Here is a 17667-nt window from a genome sequence, read left to right as displayed (position 1 = left end):
CACTGGAAAAAGAGTCTGATGCTGGGAGGGATTGGGGGCGGGAGGAGACGGGGACGACAGAGGAGATGGCTGGATGGCATCACCGACTCGATGGACATGAGTTTGAGTGAACTCCGGGAGTTGGTGATGGACAGGGAGGCCTGGCGTGCTGTGATTCATGTGGTCGCAAAGAGTCAGACACGACTGAGCGACTGAACTGAACTGAACTGAAGGCTCATTTTTCAGTTGAGAGCCAGAGAAATGTATAAAGTATAAAATTTTATGCAAGTCTTAGGCCTTTTTCTTAAAGGGTTAATATACTCCTTTGAGCATTCACATGGTGTTCCTGGTAGTTATGGGGTAAAGTGGTGTCTATGCCTTGGGACCACCTGATTGATCTTCTTGGAACCCTCTAGCTCTTGTCCTTGTAGGCTTTGATTTTTCTCCCTCTTCCTCTTGGCCTTCCTTTGGCACCTCAGCATGTTTATTCATCACCTTTGGGTAAATCTGTAAACACTGAAGCCACCTCTCAGCTGGTACCCAGTATCTTAGCCTGAAGCTCACCTTGACCTTCACTCTCTGTCTGAACTCTGAATGGCAGCTGTGGCGAGTGCTGTTTCTACTTTGATGTCACCATTTTGCTCCTGCTTTGATGGGGTCTGGGCCCAGTGTGTAGGGTGTGTAGACCTCCTGCAAGCATCCGGGAGCCTCACCAGGGTGTGAAGCCCTGCCCCTACCATCAGGGCATGTCACACAAGGGGCCTGACCATTTTTCCATCTGTCCTGGGGAAGGCTCAGAATCAACTCAGAGGAGCTGGGAGCTGGGGTTGTTGGTAATTGTTCTTCTAGACAGTTATCCCGGTCATGCATTTCTCCTAAAATGTCGGGGGGAGGGGAAAACCCACACTCCTGCACATTTTATTGTACTGTGTGTTTGTATACGTGTATATTTTTTAACTAAGAAGAAAAATAACCCTGCCTTTGTACGCAATTCTTTTAACAAATTGTTTATTGTTGTATCCAGGTAACAAGCATGGTAAGTATTTTCACCAAATTGAGTATTCTGTACTTGAGCTGTGCTTGGCAGACTTTTTGGCGAGCTGTGTGTTACCAGCCTTGGCTTTCCTAGAAAAGACCCTTTTAGGAAAAGGAGAAACCACGTCCCTAGTAGAACCCCCTGTGTCCTTGGCTACAGAAAGAACCCGCCTAGCCTTCTACCCCGGCGGGGATACCTGAGAAAGCATGCCCCCCGCCAGCATGCTGCTTGGCCCCATCCTGGCCCCGCCGCCCCGCTGCTTCTGAGCCCCCCACCAGGTGTCTGCCAGGGCTCCCAGGCCGCACACAGACGGGCCTCCCGGCACTGTGGATGGTCCCACCCCAGATCCACATCCATGCCTCTTCTCTCGCCCTCCTCCCATCTGTGTGCTTCAAAGCAGGGCTGTTTTTTGTTGTTGTTTTTTTTTTTTTCTCCCTTGTTTCTTTGAGTCTGTTAAGTAATTGGAGACATCTCCTTTTGGAAGCTGGAAAAATAAATACATTGTCCACTCTCAGACGCTTCCCATTCTGTTGGAAAATGGAGTAAAAAAAATTTTTTTTTTTTATCTTGCTACTGGGTGTTCTCAGTAAACGTTCCGAGTAACAGTAGGTCGAGGCCGTTTTAGCCTTCTGGCTGTGTTTATTTATCCGTGCATGTTTGCTTTTCCAGCCTCTTTTGTGGCTCTGTATTTTAGTCCCCGTGCTCGTGGCTGTGCCTGTTTAAGCGCCCGGTAGCCGTGCGCTGTGTATTAAGTCTGTGTGTACTGTCACCCTCAAGGATCAGACTGCAAAGGATAAGGCCCTGCAGCACATGGCCGCCATGTCGTCAGCCCAGATCGTCTCGGCCACTGCCATTCACAACAAGCTGGGGCTGCCTGGGATCCCACGCCCCACCTTCCCAGGGGCGCCGGGGGTAAGTCACGAGCCGGATCGGGTAGTGATGGCCCCTGACCACATGGAGCCCACATGGCCGAGCATGAAACCCTCTACCTGGCACTTCCTGTTCATTGTGTCAGGTGTAAGAGAGGGGAAGGACCACCCTGTGGTGCCCTGATGCTGGGTGCAAAATGGTGAGAAAAGCAGGGAGCTAGGGAGAGGGGGAGAGAGAGAGGGAGGGAGTGGGATCTTAGTCCCTGAAGACATGGAGTTAAGTATCATTTTACAGCACCATTCCAGGTTGTGATCTGCCTCTCCATTTCTATCATTTTATTCCTGGCCCTTAGTCTCTGTTCCGGTGTCCTCTGGGTCACTTCATGGCAACTAGCCTCTAAAGAGACAAAAGTATTCTATACTACTGTTTTCATTTTGCACCTGCCAAAGGCTGAGAAGCTTAATGTTGTGGTCTCATTTAATCCTCACAGTAACCTTAAACGCCTCTTACTGTTACTGCCATTTTACAGATGAGAAAACTGAAGTTAATTAGTAACAAAACAAGAGTTTGGGTAACTCGATCATAATCACATGGAGAGCCATGTCGGGACTCAAACCCAAGGCTGTCTGAATCCCTTTACGTCTGCTGCCTCTCCCGGAGGCTGTCGGTAGGCACCAGGGCCTAGGAAAGCCCACAGCAAAGGAGGTGTCTGCACTGTCCTGGTTCTGAGCTGTGTCCTCTCCCCAGGCTGTGAGCTGTGGAGGCTGAATATCATGTAGGAGGTGTTGCAGAATGACGGGAAGAAAGGAAGGGTGGGCGGGCGCGTAGATGAAGCAGTCAGACGAGATATTTGTGAACCCTCTGTAATGCACCCAGATTCCTATTGGGTGTCAGGTGAACTCTTGAAGAGGTGGTGCCTGCCCTCAGGGAGCTTAACATCTTCTGCAGGACAGCAACCGGTGGTATCTGCATTTAGGCTCTGTCACTTTGCAGCTGGCAGATGATCTGCACCCCCTGTGTTTAGCAGGGATTGGCGTGCATAGGCATCCTGAACAGTGCTTTGAGGTGAACTCCTAACCCTGAAGCTCTTTGCATTTTGCCTTCCAGTTCTGGCCAGGAATGATACAAACAGGGCAGCCTGGATCTTCACAAGAGTAAGTCTGAGGAGGGGCTGACACCAGCCTACCCCTGGTTGAGGTTTCCTGGCACCAGACTGCCTGGGGCCTTGCGAGGGGTGGGAGGGAGATTTAGCCTGAGATCCCCGACATCCCCCCCACGTTATCTCCTGAGGCCGGTAGCAGGAAAGAGATGCTCAGCTTTGGGAGACTGTGAAGAGCTCTCTCGCACCATCAGGGTTAGTGGGCCTGCAGCTGGCAACAGAGGAGGGTCTCTCCTTCTGTGACTTTGAGGGGGCAGAGCCTGGGGTCCTCCTGAGAGAGGACAGTGGAGGTGATCCTATAGTCCATTTTCTTCCGGCTTTCCCTGTCGTGGGGGAAGCTAATAGAAAATCCTACTGATGCTTTGAGAGCATGGGAGGTAAGCTCAGTAAGCCGGAAGGCGAGGACAGACTGGGGATAAAAGCAACCTCCTCCTGTATATTCTCAAAGGAAATGGAGCTATTTGGTCTAGAGAAAGAGAGCCTGAAACATGTCCCAAACCTTGCCTGCCCATGATGACTGCTGACCTCGGTCTCTGCAGGGAGCAGAAGCAAGGTTCAGAGGTAGATGCCACAGTGCGTACAAGGCAAGCGGACATCTGCCCAGCCCATGCCATGGAACTGGCACGAGGCCTGGTGGTTTGGTCATCAGCACCCAGCCGGCCCCTCCCATTTGCACAGCATAGCTGGGTCTCTGTCTTGGTGGAGCTCTGCCTGGGCTGTGCTACCACCTACAGACAGGGAAGCTCATAGTGAGGAGGACCCAAGGTGGGTCCCTAGCCCTGGAAGGCCACGGCCAGACCCAGGAAGCAGCTGCTGCCCCAGTCATGGTTTCTGACTCTCTCTGTCCTCTGTCTCCAGCGTCAAGCCCTTCGTGCAGCAGGCCTACCCCATCCAGCCAGCAGTCACGGCCCCCATTCCAGGTGAGTCTCTGAGGAACCCTCTCATTTTGTTCTCCAGCTGCACAAACTCCTTCCCTTGCAGGGCCATGGACACCCCATTCTTGCCACCACCCTCCTTAAGGCAGGGTTAGCCCAGAGTTCAGGAGGGTCACCGGTGTCCCCTCCCAGGTCCTGCTTGGCCTCTGTCATCTCTAGAGAGCTCTGCTGATGGGCTTTAAAAAAAAAACAGGAAGCCTGATCACTTTCACTCAGGGCCCTGGGTCACCCTTGAAAGGAGAACTTGCTCTGATTCCTTCCTCCTCATAAACAGGCCACATTGGGCAATCTCAGTGTTGCGGGCAGACAGTTTTATTTGCTGTTTCTTAGAGAAGTGTATTTCAATTCCGAGTACCCTTTCCTTAAAGGAGTGCTTACATGGAAGCCCAGCTAGAAAACATGCATCCGGCCAGCCTGCCTGCTTCCCAACACACATACATGCACACACACACACACATGTACGCGCACACACACTCTCCATTATAAGCTCCCAGACTGAAATGCATTCACACCTTGCCCTCTGCTCCAGCACCATGGAGCATCCCAGGAGAACGTTCCACAGTGCTGGTGACTACAGTCTTACTTAGGAAAGGAGATGGACGAGCACAGGGAGTGCCCACATCCCTGTCTCACAGGAGCGCTTTGCCAGCATCCACTTCCACACTTCATCTTTCTTGCTGTGGTCCCCAATGAGGCCCCTTTGCCCCAGGTTAGGTGTCCTCACCCCCAGCCCTTAACCTGGGCTGGTACCGGCTTTAGGAAGAACCACCTGCATTGCGCTTCTCCGCTTGGCCATGCCTCTGGGCTCCTCTGCCAGAACCCACCACTGCTGGCTTAGCTCCACCCCTGGACTCTGGTGGACGGACCTGTTAGCTTTGCTTCTGGGTGGTCCATTTTGTAGGCCCTGCCCCAGGGGTGGCCTGAGACCTGATGATGGGAGGCAAGGAGCTGGATTTAAGGTAACGATTGATCGGTCTTTCAGGGTTTGAACCTGCGTCAGCCCCAGCTCCCTCGGTCCCGGCCTGGCAGGGCCGCTCCATTGGCACAACCAAACTTCGCCTGGTGGAATTCTCAGCTTTCCTTGAACAGCAGCGGGACCCAGACTCGGTGAGTGTGCTCTGAGTTGGGTGCCTTGACCCCAGACTTTGCTCTTCTTACCCTGCCTTTGGGCCTGACAGATCAGATACCCTGCGTGAAAGCAGATCTGGGTATGGAGGGCTGAGCAGCCCTCCAATGAAGTAAAAAGGTATTTCTGTTGACAAATATGGAAAACTTTAGAGCTAAATGGTTATGGATGCTCTGGACTGCAAACTCCAGGAATTGCTAGAGCAGAAGAGTAAGACCTTAACAGGCTCTTTCATTTAAAGACCCTGACACTGGGAAAGAATGAGGATAGGAGGAGGAGGGGATGACAGAGGATGAGATGGTTGGATGGCATCACCAACTCAATAGACCATGAGTTTGAGCAAACTCAGGGAGATAGTGAAGGACAGAGAAGCCTGGCATCCTGCAGTTGGATACAGCTGAGCAGCTGAAAAACAACATTTTTTGAGCCCTGACCTGTGGCTGGTATTGTGTAAGGCGATTAATAGATAGCATGACATTTTACTCTTAAACAACCCCATAAGGGTAGGTGCTGTCTAATACATGAGAAAACAGAGAGGTTAAGTAATTCCTCTATAGTCACACAGTTAGTATCTGATGGCTTAGAGATTCAAATTCATGTCTTTAGAACTCAAGCCTAATCTCAAGCCTATTTAGCCATTATTCATACTTCTTTTCGAAGCTGTGTGTCTCAAGACAGCGAATTCTTAGCTTCTGAAGGCAAAGTAACAGGGTAGTACTTTAGCAGTTTGACATAGAATGCGATGCATCTTAATACCATAAATACCCATTATGTTAGCATCTGGACCGTATTTGTCATTTTTCTTCCTTCCCGTCTCCCCACCCCATCTAGTGCCCGTCCTCCTCCTGTCCCCAGCTGGGCCCACCATTTCCCCTACATATGTGAGCCTCCCTTCTTTCCACCCGACAAGCCCAAGACCCTTTCTTCACTCCCACTCCTTGGCTGTGAGTACGAGCATTGCATCTGTGTGTGGGTGAGCCGAAGGCAAAAATGGAAGGAATCATGAGTTTGTCTTCGGGATCTTTACCAACTCCTTTCCATATTCTCTACCTCACCCCACCCGGCTGATCTTGGCGGCTACCAAGAGTCCACAGGGGCCACGCTGTCTGTCTGTCTGCTGCCTTGCTGTCATTCTATTAGCAGGAGAAAGCGTCATGAGTGAGTTCATCATCTGTTGTAAATAACTGGGATGTGAACAACAGGAGGTGACCGCTCCCTGAAGCGTTTGTGCTCTGGCTCAGTGGAGGGCCTCTGAGGGTAGGACAGGATGGTGCCATGAAAAGAGGGGTTTCCACCTGCCATCACCAGAGTGGACACTCGGGAACCCACGTGCAGCCCCCTGACATTTCTGCCCATGACTTGTGATTGCTGGTAGAAAAATAGAATCTGCTCCAAAATTAGGATAAAAGGAAGAAAGAGAGGTAGTCATTGAGCCCGTCGAGGCAGGCAAAGGGAAAGGAGAGTATTGACAATAGGGAAGAGAAGACTAGCCTCCTGGGTCACTCTTCACAAGTGTCTGAGTGGCTTTACCAGAAGGGTGATGGTGAGTGCCTAAATCCTTGTCTGTGGGAGCATTGAAATAAACAGCCAAGAAGATGACCTTTGCAACTCTTGGCTTCCTCCTCCTGCAGGGAAGTGTAGATATATCTTTGGCTGAAGGCTGGGCTTTGGCTCAGTTCATGCCTCTACTCTGAGTAACTCATGTGTGTGTGACACCTCATCGCTTAGAGCGCATTGTCATTGGTTATATCATTTTGTCCTCCAAGTGCTAGTGGCGTCGATTTTGTTTTACCCATTTTACAGGTGAAGAAACTGAGGCCAAGACACATTAAAAGATGTAGAATATTTAGCCAGTGAGCAGGAGGACCCGGAGCCCAGATCTTCCGTTTCAGTGTACTCTTTCACTACTGTGAACCACCACCAGTGGTGAAGGTCTTGAATTGTGCGTTCAGTCTGTACTCTTGGGTGAGCAAACCTATTTACTTGTAAACACTTCTTTTTTAGAAATAGAACTCCAAGACACTAGGAAGCTCAAGTCCCAAGAGACTCAATATAGTGTTTTATCACAAAAATTTTTTTAATTTTTAATTTAAGAAGCTTATTGAGCACCCTCATGGTAACTGTCCTTCTTAGTTATGGACCTACCAGGGCCCAGAATGCCCATTTCCTCTTTTTCTAGTTGTTAGTGGTAACTTGGCTCCACCCTGTGCATCGCTGAGAAGTTCCTTTTGTCCATCCTATAAACAGTTATGAGCACCCACGTGTTCAGGGTGCTGTACCAAGAAGGTGCCTTCTGGTGCTGCCCAACCCATCAGCAACTCTGCCCTGGTGGAGGCTGACGTCTAGTGGGTGAGACAGTCCTTCCCAGTAGGGTCACTGGGAAGTGTGACGGCTAGGGGTGCTGTGAGTGGACAGGAAACTGCGCAGGCTTTGTGGAGGAAGCAGCCCTTATGCAAAGAGGTAGAGGACCCATATGGGCCGGGAAGAGTAAGGAAGAAGAGCATTCCAGAGGCGATGACTCTGGTGCAGATAAAGCAGGAGGTGAAAGCCAGTGAATAGTTTAGAAAGGCAGGACCCACCGAGCCCTTGGAGTAGTGTCCAGATATGTGTGTTTCATGCACATTCAGAATTAAGAGTCTGGCTGTTTCAACTAGAGTAGACCTTTTACTGATGGATGAAAGGCTTAACTCTTTAGAACTCCAACACATGACTTCCATGGTGACAATGATGATAAATGTGGTTAACTCGAGAGTGCATTTCCAGAGTGGCTGGGACGAAGGGTGTCACCCTGGACCAGCAAACTCGGTTCCCCTCCTGGCTTTGTTGCTCCCCAGGTATGCATTCCTGCCTGTGTCCTCCTGGGGAACCATATGGACAGAGAAGGTTCAGACCTGGCCGCAGCCATTGACAGTGACCTCTCCAAGCCTCTTCTATAGAAAGAACTAGATTTCCCTACTCTTAGGGCTGTGATATGGTTGGAAAAAAAATCACACTGTACCATGCTCATTAATTTATTTGTTTGGTCTTTGCCAGCATTACCCATAGCCCTTTGATTCCAGTGAGCCTGAGCTATTACAGAGACATAAGGGGAAATGTTGGAGAAGGCAATGGCAAGCCACTCCAGTACTCTTGCCTAGAAAATCCCATGGATGGAGAAGCCTGGTAGGCTGCAGTCCGTGGGGTCGCTAAGGGTCGGACACGACTGACTTCACTTTTACTTTCACACATTGGAGGAGGAAATGGCAACCCACTCTGGTGTTCTTGCCTGGAGAATCCCAGGGATGGGGGAGCCTGGTGGGCTTCTGTCTGTGGGGTCGCACAGAGTCGGACATGACTGGAGTGACTTAGCAGCAGCAGCAAGGGGAAATGTGTGTACACGTCTGTGTGCAGACAGAGATTTGCAGGATCCAAAGTCAAATTTGTTTAGGACCCATAACTATTGATCACTTTGTTGGCTTCCTTATCAAATTAACTTGCTTAATGTTTGATGTTAAATTTTAAGGATAGCATATTTGTATTTGTTTAAATAAATGTACCAGCTGAATTTATTTTAGGCGGCTCTGAATGTTTGAGAACCAACGAAACCATTCCGAACGAAACCAAACACATTTTTTCAGTGTGACCTTGGACCTCAAGGGCCTTTACATGTTCATTTTAACAGCACCACATGTTTGCAAAATAAAACACATATTATAAATGTGAGAAGCTGGTGCTTAGGAGACTTGTCAGAATGCTTTGAAAAGTCTTGTGAATTCTCTTCCATTTCAGTTAGCTGTCTCTCTGAGTCCCAGCTATCCTGGAAATTCACTCTTCAGTTTACCACATGTACCACCACTGCCAACACTGAAGATTCTTCACAGCTCTCCCACCCCTGTCAGTTGTCATACTGGTCATAGCCTGCATGGTGCATGGTCTTACGCAGCCCTGTGACATAGACTGCCCAGTGTTCGCCTGACAGCTGACATTGGAAATGGGATTCAGAGCTAGATGTGTTGATTCCAGTAACCAAAAGTTGTTGGGTTCATTTGTATCCGATGAGTCCCTGTAGCCAGCCAGAATCTGCAAGAAGCCAAGGGAAGACTAATCCGGGGGATGAGTGCCCCCTGCTGGCTCTGCATCATCTGTAAACCAGACATTGCCCCTGAATCCGTGGTTGTTTCTATTGGTGGAGAGCCAGCAAGTCAGTCCCTCTGTTACCTTTGGCTCCACTAGAACCTGAAAGGAAAACAGCAGAGGGGGAAGAAAGGAAGATCGAAAAAACAAGGACTGTTTTGGAAGTGGTTAGTAATGCTTAAAGACACACTTTCTACAGGATTTCAGTGTTGCGTTATCAAAGGACTTTCAGTGTTAAGTGTGAGATCTTCCACCTAAGGTGGGCTCTTTTAAAAGGGCCTCCTCACCTGTCATCAGGGCCCAGTTCCTGGAGACTGACTTCAATAGCTGCTGCTTCAGAGAGATGAAAACCCAGCCTTTGTGGGTTGTAAGCTGAATCCCGAGTGTGCATGAGGACTGGTTTTCCTGCTAAAGCGTAGTTTTGAAAGTTTGAACTTTTAGTCACTCAGTTGTCTCCGACTCTTTGCGAGCCCACAGACTGTAGCCTACCAGGCTCCTTGTCTATGGACTTCTCCAAGCAAGAATTCTGGACTAGGTTGCCATTTCCTTCTCCAGGGGATCTTCTCAACCTAGGGATTGAACTTGGGTCTCCTGCCTTGCCGGAGGATTCTTTACCATCTGAGCCACTAGGGAAAATGTAGTGCGCTCCCTCTACCCACTCCCTGGGGCAGGAGCAGTTTCCTCCAGCTGCCTGGCAACTCAGCTGTATCTTCCAGGCAAAGGCAGTGTATTTAATGTCAACCGTGATCTCGGAAGAGAGTGTGCGAGGAGTTCAGTTAGGTAGGAGTTATACAGCCAGAGAAGGGCAAGCTTTGAGATGGAGAGGGTAGGATAGGAGATTGCTCTCTTTTGATTTTGAAGGAGCACTGCCTTGGGGAAGAAGCAAAGTTCTGTGATGTGGTCTCAGGAACAGACCTGACCAGGGAGCGCACACCTCAGCTCACTTAGGGGAAACCTCCCTGAGTTACAGCTGTCAGGGTGACCTCCAGCTCTTGCTGACCTGTGTCGTGAGCATCATGTGCCGAGCATTTGACCCAGATACTGTTCTTCCATCCAGTCTCTCAGTAGCAAAGAGGAACCTCGGGAACAGTACGGTCCGTCATCAAGTTCCACCACCGGGAGGAGGCTGAGCCAAAGTTTGGCTCTACTGTGTATTCTGAGCCATGTCACTGTATTTGTTAAGAAATTAAAAATTACTCAAATGCAAAAACAGCTGCCCTTCAAAGTCTCGAGCTCCTCAAGCCCAGGCTGGATTCAGCAGGGCCCTTCACCCTGGCGCAGCCAGTGAAAGAAGATGATCAGGATGTTTGGAGAAAGAAAAGTAAGGACACTTGACAGGAGGAGAGAATCCCGGAATGGTGGACAGTGGCAGGTCCTCAACCGGAAGGCGGGGAGTTTTGCAGTCTGGAGTGACCTGTTTACTAATCTTTAATGCTAAATGAATGGAGCAGCAGAAAAGCCTGGGACTTCCTGGAGAGGAGGGGTGAGTCAGCAGTCTTCACAGCCTAAGGGGGCCCAAGTTCTCTCCTATGGGGAGCCTTGCCCTCAAGTTCTGCACATACATTCTTCTGATAACCTGATTCTTTTCCATGTGGGCAGCTGGTTAAATGTGGGCCCAAGGATGATTTCATGTTTTTCTTGCTTCTTTCAAAGGCCTAAATTCACAGATCAACTCAATTTCTTTATCAGATCTCACAGATGGTGACTTTGGTTTGGAAAATGTGACCAGGGCAACTCAGAAAATAGGACATTGGTGAGGCCAGTGGCAGAAAGGAGAGTTGGGTGGCATGTGTGGGGATTTGACCAGAGAGGTGAGATCAGAAGCAGGGTTTATTAGAGTCTAGATTTTGGGCCAGGAGGATCCTCCCCTATATCCTGAGTAGAGTGGAAGATGGCAGGTTTTCTCCGGAGGAGCTTCCAAGTCCTGCAGTGCTTGCTAAGGCAGTCGCTGCCTCTCAGAGCAGGGTCGTGTGTTCATGGGAAACAGCTCTTTGGGCAGATTTGGTTTCTGGTCCTTCAGAAAGGAGGCTCTTTCTCACCCCCTAGTTCATGGTTTGTGCGTGGATCTCATTAATAATTAACCTGCATACTAGCATCTGTGTAGCTCCCTAAGGCTCACACAGAACTGTCATGTTTACTGTTTCGTTTGACCTTCCCATTGACCCATGAGATAAGCAGGCCAGGTGTCATCTCTGTGTGCAGATGAGGCTACCCCAGCCCAGATAGGCAACTTGCCTCAGGCCACACACAGCTCAGAAATAGCAGAGCCTGGATTCCAACCCAGGCTGTTCTTAATGCATGCACCACGTGCTTTGAATAAATGGTCTGAGAGCACATCTGGCCTTCCGGGTCTACCGAGGAAGAGTGCAGCGGGTCTGATGGTTGACTGTGCCCTGTTTATGCTTCTCCCTGCTTTGTCTCCTACGTTTTACCAAGCGTTGCCTTCCATGAGGACATAGGAGACGGAGGGTTCTCTGGTGCTGGCAGTGACAGGTCACTGTGGTGAGTGTGGCCTTTCCCACACGGGCCTGCATGACTGCGAGCTCTCCCATCAGCTTGTCCATGCCAGTCGCACCCTCTCGTAGCAGAGGTGGGTGGTTTGCTGTCCACGTCCGAGCTCTGGACGCTCACCTCTTTATTCATGACCGTTTGGGGATGAGGCAATTGAAAGCATCTGGAGAGCTGGGTTTTATAGGCATTTCACAGAGGCCCAGCCAGGCTCCATTTGCTTTCCTTGGCAGGTCAGCACCCCACCCGCGTGCCTTCCTGGTCGCAGTCCCTGCACTCAGCCAGTGGGCTTCCACAACTGCTCTTGTGTGTGGAAGACTCCCTTCTAAGAAAACAGCAGCCACTCTATGGAGATGGTGCTGGAATGGGGAGGTGGGGGCGAGCTGGTGATCCTGGGGTGAGATCCAGGAAGAAAGGACTTATTTGTTCCTTGTTTCCAGTGATGTTTCTTTCTGGGAAGAGCACAGGGAAGAGAGCGACCAGCTACCTCAGGGCCAAGTAGCCAGAGCAGGGCTGGTGCCTCTGAGCAGTAGCTGAGGAGAGAGCCTGCTGAACTATGAGCAAGCCCCCCAGCCCTCCTACCCCAAAAGGTGCCAAAGATGCAGGTCACTTCCCTTGGCTTGGTCTTGTAGCCACTCCCTGCCCCTGTAGGGCCCGGAGGCCATCGCAGTTTGCCCAGGCTGCTCTGGGGGGTGTCTGAGCAGACTGTCCAGGCAGGAACGTAACAGGAAGCAAATGTAGGTGATTTGTCCTTGTCCTGTTCCAACTTGTACATTAGCATCCCTTGACATGAGTTATTTGTCTTGGTTTCTTTAAATTCCTAAGTGGATTATAATTTTTCTCCTGGTATTATTTGACAGCAGTCATTTTTTAAGGTTTTATGACGTTCTTCAAATACTTGGAATTTTTGGAACAAGTTTAGGGAAACACCGCCATCTTCAGGTCAGACTGTGTAGTGCAGTGCTGGGGCGTGTCCATGGGAGCCTCTCAGATGCCAAGGGCCAGCAGATTCTTAGGGCTTTCCCTTTCCTTTTGCAGAAAACAGTGAACTGCCTCATCAGAGGACTCTGGATTAGAATGTATTAGCAGCTCTTTGGGGAAAAAAAAGAAAGAAAAGAAAATTAAACCCTAGTGGCCATTCTGGGAGTTGTTTGTTCTGAATTGTCTCATCTGCAGTAATGGGCAGCCTCACAGGCTGCCCCAGCCCCAGTTGCCAGGACAGACTTTGCATTCTTCACTGGGAGAAATCCAGGGGCCAGATCCCTCTAGGCCTTGCGTGCATGTCAGCTGCACCCCAGCCACCTTACAGTACAGGACCTAATACAGTCAGAGGAACCGCCATAATTTCAGGTAATGTCACCCGGAGTACAGACACATCATGACTATTGGGGGAAATAATAATATCAACAACAATAATAATAATGAAGAATTACATGCTTGGTACAGCCTTGTGCATTTTCCATGTGTGATCTCCTTTAAGCCTCATGACACTCCTTCGAGGTAGATACTATTATTATCCCTGGATTACGGATGTGGAGAGGGCTGGAAGCGCCCCTCCCAGATGACTCAGCTGGGAAACAAGGCCGGCGCCAGGATTCAGACCCAGACCCCGTCTGACTCTGGTGCTTGAGTCCAGTGTTTGGCCCTCCGCCCCGCTGCCCCCGGCAGCTTCCCTAAGCAGCAGAAAGAAGAGAGGCAGAGACCAGGAAGGAAAGTGACCTCTTAGAACCGCCTTACAGGAGGGGGGAACATCCTTTGTTAATCCCCCAGGGTAGCTAAATAACCCTTTGCAAGTCACTCTGTGGAGATTTTAGGATTACATTTACCTTTGTCACTGTTTACAACCGCTGTGAAGAATAACTGGAGGGATTATAGCAATCAAAAAAGAAAATGAACGTTTCTCCAAGTTGAAATAGAAATCTGTGTGTTAGGTTTGTGGCGGGGGTGGCTGAGCTGGGGTCGTCTCTGCCCAGTAGGATTTGCCCCGGTGCAATGTCAGTCTTTCTGGTGAACCCTGCGGGCAGACAAGGGTCCGAGCTCCTGCTCAGTCATCCCGAGTGTCTTGAGCCGGAGGAAGGCTCTGATCTCACCCTTGTTTTGGGTCCAGGGAACTTGTGGCCAACTAGAATAAACATCCTGGAGCACGACTCTGTGTGTTTTTGTTTCCCTTTATAGTTCTTTCCTCACGAAATTCCATGATGGTTCGAGATAGCTTTAGATTGGCTGCTTATTTAATTTAATAAAGTAATAGATGTGCTTTGTGTGTAAGCCCAATCAAACCCCAGGCATGGCCTGTAAGGAAAAGCAGCTGTACCCTGCCCGCCCTGCTCCATCTCCCACTCCCGCCTCCTCCAGTCCTCCTTAGGACAGCTGCCTGCAGCCTTTCAGCCTTGCTTTGTATATTTGCTCCGTATTTCTAAGCAACGTACTTACACTACCTGTCTCGGTCCGTAATTTGAGACCTTATCTGTTGACTCCTTACTGTGCAAGACCAGGACTTAACTCTCTGAATTAAGCACATGACCCTTCTAACCTCCATCCCCACCCCTCCAATATGGTTATTTCACAACTTTAGGTTTAGCACTTAGTATTTTTATTATGAAAGTCATTTTCTTGATTCTAAAACTTGTTTTTCCTAAGGTTTGTCGTTGCCTTTGTTTGTTCAGTTTGTATATACCTACACAGATTCATCCCCTGTGTGTCTAATAGAATTCTCAAACTCTTCTCCAGATGGTCAGCTGAGTCAGGGACTCCCTCTCTAGCCCCTTTAGGAGCCCTCCAGCTTCCAGGTCCTTGTTCACCCTGGACTGGCTGTTGTCCAGGTCAGAAGCCCAGCTGTGGTCCAGCGTGTTACCACTTCTGTGCTACCGTTTCAGCTCCCTCTTTTCTGTTTTACTCCCTCATTTCATAAGAACATATCCTCCTGTGGCTATCTGAAAATAGTTGTGAGGAAGGACAATTTTCTGAAACCTGACAAATCTGAGAGTGTGTTCTGTTCTCAGATGTGATGGATAACTTGGTTTTCATCTTAAGCTTATGAACCTTTGTTCACAGTTTCAAGGTAAATTCCACATGTGTTCTCCTTGTTAATGAATAACACTATATGTTTAGTGCTGGAGAATACGGACATCCATATAAAAAGAGCAGGTAAGTGCTGATAAAAGTCATTTGATGTACAGGAAAGGGAATGTTGACTGTCCTTATCCCAGTCTTCTCTATAGAAATCTTTGAGAACATGTATTTAATCGATGGCCAGTGGTTCTGACTGCAGAGGCAAAAAACTGGCTCCATACAGGTTCTTTGAGGAGACACACTATTTGTACTATTATATTAGTTCATGGATTCCTTGTGCCCGGCACAGTGCCTGGTACATAATGGACCTTAGGTGTGTGAAAGGTCACACACCTTTTATGTATGAAATCCAGAAAGAAATATGCAGAGTGAGTGCCTTTTCTGTTGCTGTATTGATCTGTTGATAATCAGCATGTCTACTGAGCACATGGGAGACTTTTTTGTAATTGAACAAGCCAGTGTTAACCTCTACTTTGGATGTCAAGGAAATTTAGTCTTAGACTGATAGATGTAACTCATTGACACTTGCCCTGTTTCTGCTTGTACATTCCCCTACACACTTAGGATTGTTGGTTGTTGTTATTGTTGTTATTTGTATAAATATTTGTTTTCTGCCACATAAATAGAACTGCTCTATTTTGGTTTTGTGTTCCATCGTTAGTTTTGGGAAAACCATCACTGCTAGAAAGAAAACAGGATGTATTTGGGAAGAAGGGGGAGAAGTGAGGTTCCACCCTAACCTTTTTCCGTTAGAAGGAGATCTGGCAGGATGGGAGGTAAGGCCTCACCAGATAGTTTTTAGGGTTTTAATTTTGTTAAAATTTGAACACAAACATATCAGATGTCTTCTTTCCATCCTTCTAGATGTGGGGGCAGAGGGATTCCTCACCTGGCCAGGTTGAATTAAGGAGAGAGGGATGTCTGTTTGTTCCACTGCTACGGCCTCCAGGACGCCTTCTTTAGTCCTTTGTATTCTTAGAAACAAAGTCACCTCTTGGCGGGAATAGAACCACTCAAATGCCAACACTCAGGGTTTGGTTTCAAGTCACCAGCCTTGTGAGAGTCAGTGCCCAGTTTCCTTTGGCAAAGACATCCTGCCCGTTCTCAGTTCATTTCAGTGACTTGGGCACAAAGGTAACTTCCTCAGAATAGAAACCTTTGAAGGCTCTATCTGATGCATATGTGAGTTATTATCTGTGTCCCAAATTGTAATTTCACTTCTCAGAATTTGGAAAACACTATTCAGCTTTTCTTTTTTTCTCAAATCAACTTTCAGAAAAGGTAGATCTGAGTTAGAAGGATCTAGGCATTGATATATTCTCCTGAAGACAGTGCGGTTGGTGGTGCAGCAAATGCGTGGGCTGTGGCGTGGCTGGATCCAGGTGTTCTTCAGGACTATTCCTGGACGGGTGACCTCAGGCAAATCTGTTAATCTCTGAGCTTCTATTTCCTCATCTGTGCAAATGACTTTAATAAAACCCACCTACAGTGCCGTTGCTAGGCAAGGAGTATCTGAGTTCACATATATCAAAAGCACATTGTACAAACACTGAACAGACACGGCCCCCTTTCTTCCTGCAGACATAGGTACGAGGCCTGCACTCCAGCCGCTAGTAATGAGTGGGCCATAATCAAGGATCTGAACAGTCATGCAGCTCCACAACTTGCTCCCAGCTCTTGGCTTATTTGTGTTTATTTTTTTCTTTGCTAGGCAAGAGAGATAGCTAAGGCAGGAAAGTTCTTTCGCTTCTACCCCAGGATCTAGTTAATCTCACATAATAAAGCGCCACAAAAGTAGTCTTAGCAGCTACGATTTATTGAACGCTTCTTGTATGCCAGAACGCCCTGTGTGCATCATTTCTTTTAATCTTCCAACCTGTTCAATATGACAGTCATAGATCCCCATTGTACACAGGAGAAAACTGAGATTTCAGGTTCTTTCTAGAGTGCTTTTGCACTCAGCGTGTGGATTTTCAGATATACTTCCTTGATATACTGAGCAATATACTCAGTTGCTCAATTGTGGCCGACTCTTTGTGACCTCAGGGACTATAGCCTGCTTTGAAATTTTCCAGGCAAGAATACTGGAGTGGGCCCACTGAAGAATGGTAAATTTGACCCTCCATTCACTTTCCTGATCTCTGACCCCGGGAGATCCAGGCTATGGTCCCTGTGTCCTAAGAGACGTAACTTCACCCCAGCTCTGCCCTGGCCCATGGAGGCTGGCGAGGTGGAAGAGCAGGGTGTGATGTGTGCTTAGCAGAGACTCAGATTCTATTCATAGATGTCCCCAAGGCTCTGTTTGTATTCCATTCTTTCCTATAAACTCAGTGCCTATAGACACCACAACAAGTGACAGAAGTGGTGCCTGTCAGAGTCCAGCAGGGCTCGGAACTTGCTGCAGTCAGAGGTGAGTAATAAGGGTTGGGTGATAGACATATAGACAGCCAGTTTGGATAATGGAGGAACAACGCCTTTGCCTGTGCTCCTGTACTGGTAAGTAACTAGCGGACCAGCAGAGGGGCAGACACAAGACATCCCCTCCTCATCTCTGGGGACCTTGCAAACCAGTGTCTTGTGTTCCCCGCCTCTCCCGTGTTGTTTTCTCTGCTTATACCCTCTAAATGAGACTGGAAATGCCTCAGCATTGGTGCCCCAGATGTTTCTGTGGGCTTTGGTTTGCTTGTAATTGAAAAGACGAAGTGATAACATTTGAGAAAATTTTTAAAAGATCAGAGAGAGGCACTTCACCTCTCCCCATAACCTTACCTCCCTAACATGATGGTGGCTCCTGCTTTGTTTCAAAAGTTCCCCTTGAGCACAGCATACTTTGTTCTTGCATGTCTGTGTCCAGGACTCAGTCCATCCT

General features: G+C 48.6%; 1 protein-coding gene across 9 annotated transcripts in view; it reads left to right on the top strand.

Annotated features, from left to right (window-relative positions):
• TEAD1 (TEA domain transcription factor 1) overlaps positions 1-17667 on the top strand; it is a 271199-nt gene that overhangs the window by 211813 nt on the left and 41719 nt on the right. For all 9 annotated transcript variants that reach the window (XM_055423352.2, XM_055423348.2, XM_055423353.2 and 6 more), the window contains 4 exons: positions 1793-1927; positions 2993-3039; positions 3903-3964; positions 4962-5086. In XM_055423352.2, the coding sequence (XP_055279327.1) occupies positions 1793-1927; positions 2993-3039; positions 3903-3964; positions 4962-5086 (369 nt within the window). The remainder of the gene's footprint in view (positions 1-1792; positions 1928-2992; positions 3040-3902; positions 3965-4961; positions 5087-17667) is intronic.

Source organism: Moschus berezovskii, chromosome 14 (assembly GCF_049115385.1).
Source record: "Moschus berezovskii isolate FMDL1 chromosome 14, NW_MosBer_1.0, whole genome shotgun sequence".
NCBI classification, from domain to species: domain Eukaryota; kingdom Metazoa; phylum Chordata; class Mammalia; order Artiodactyla; family Moschidae; genus Moschus; species Moschus berezovskii.
The sequence above is the reverse complement of the archived record's forward strand: the minus strand, read 5'-3'. Positions and strand labels throughout refer to the sequence as shown.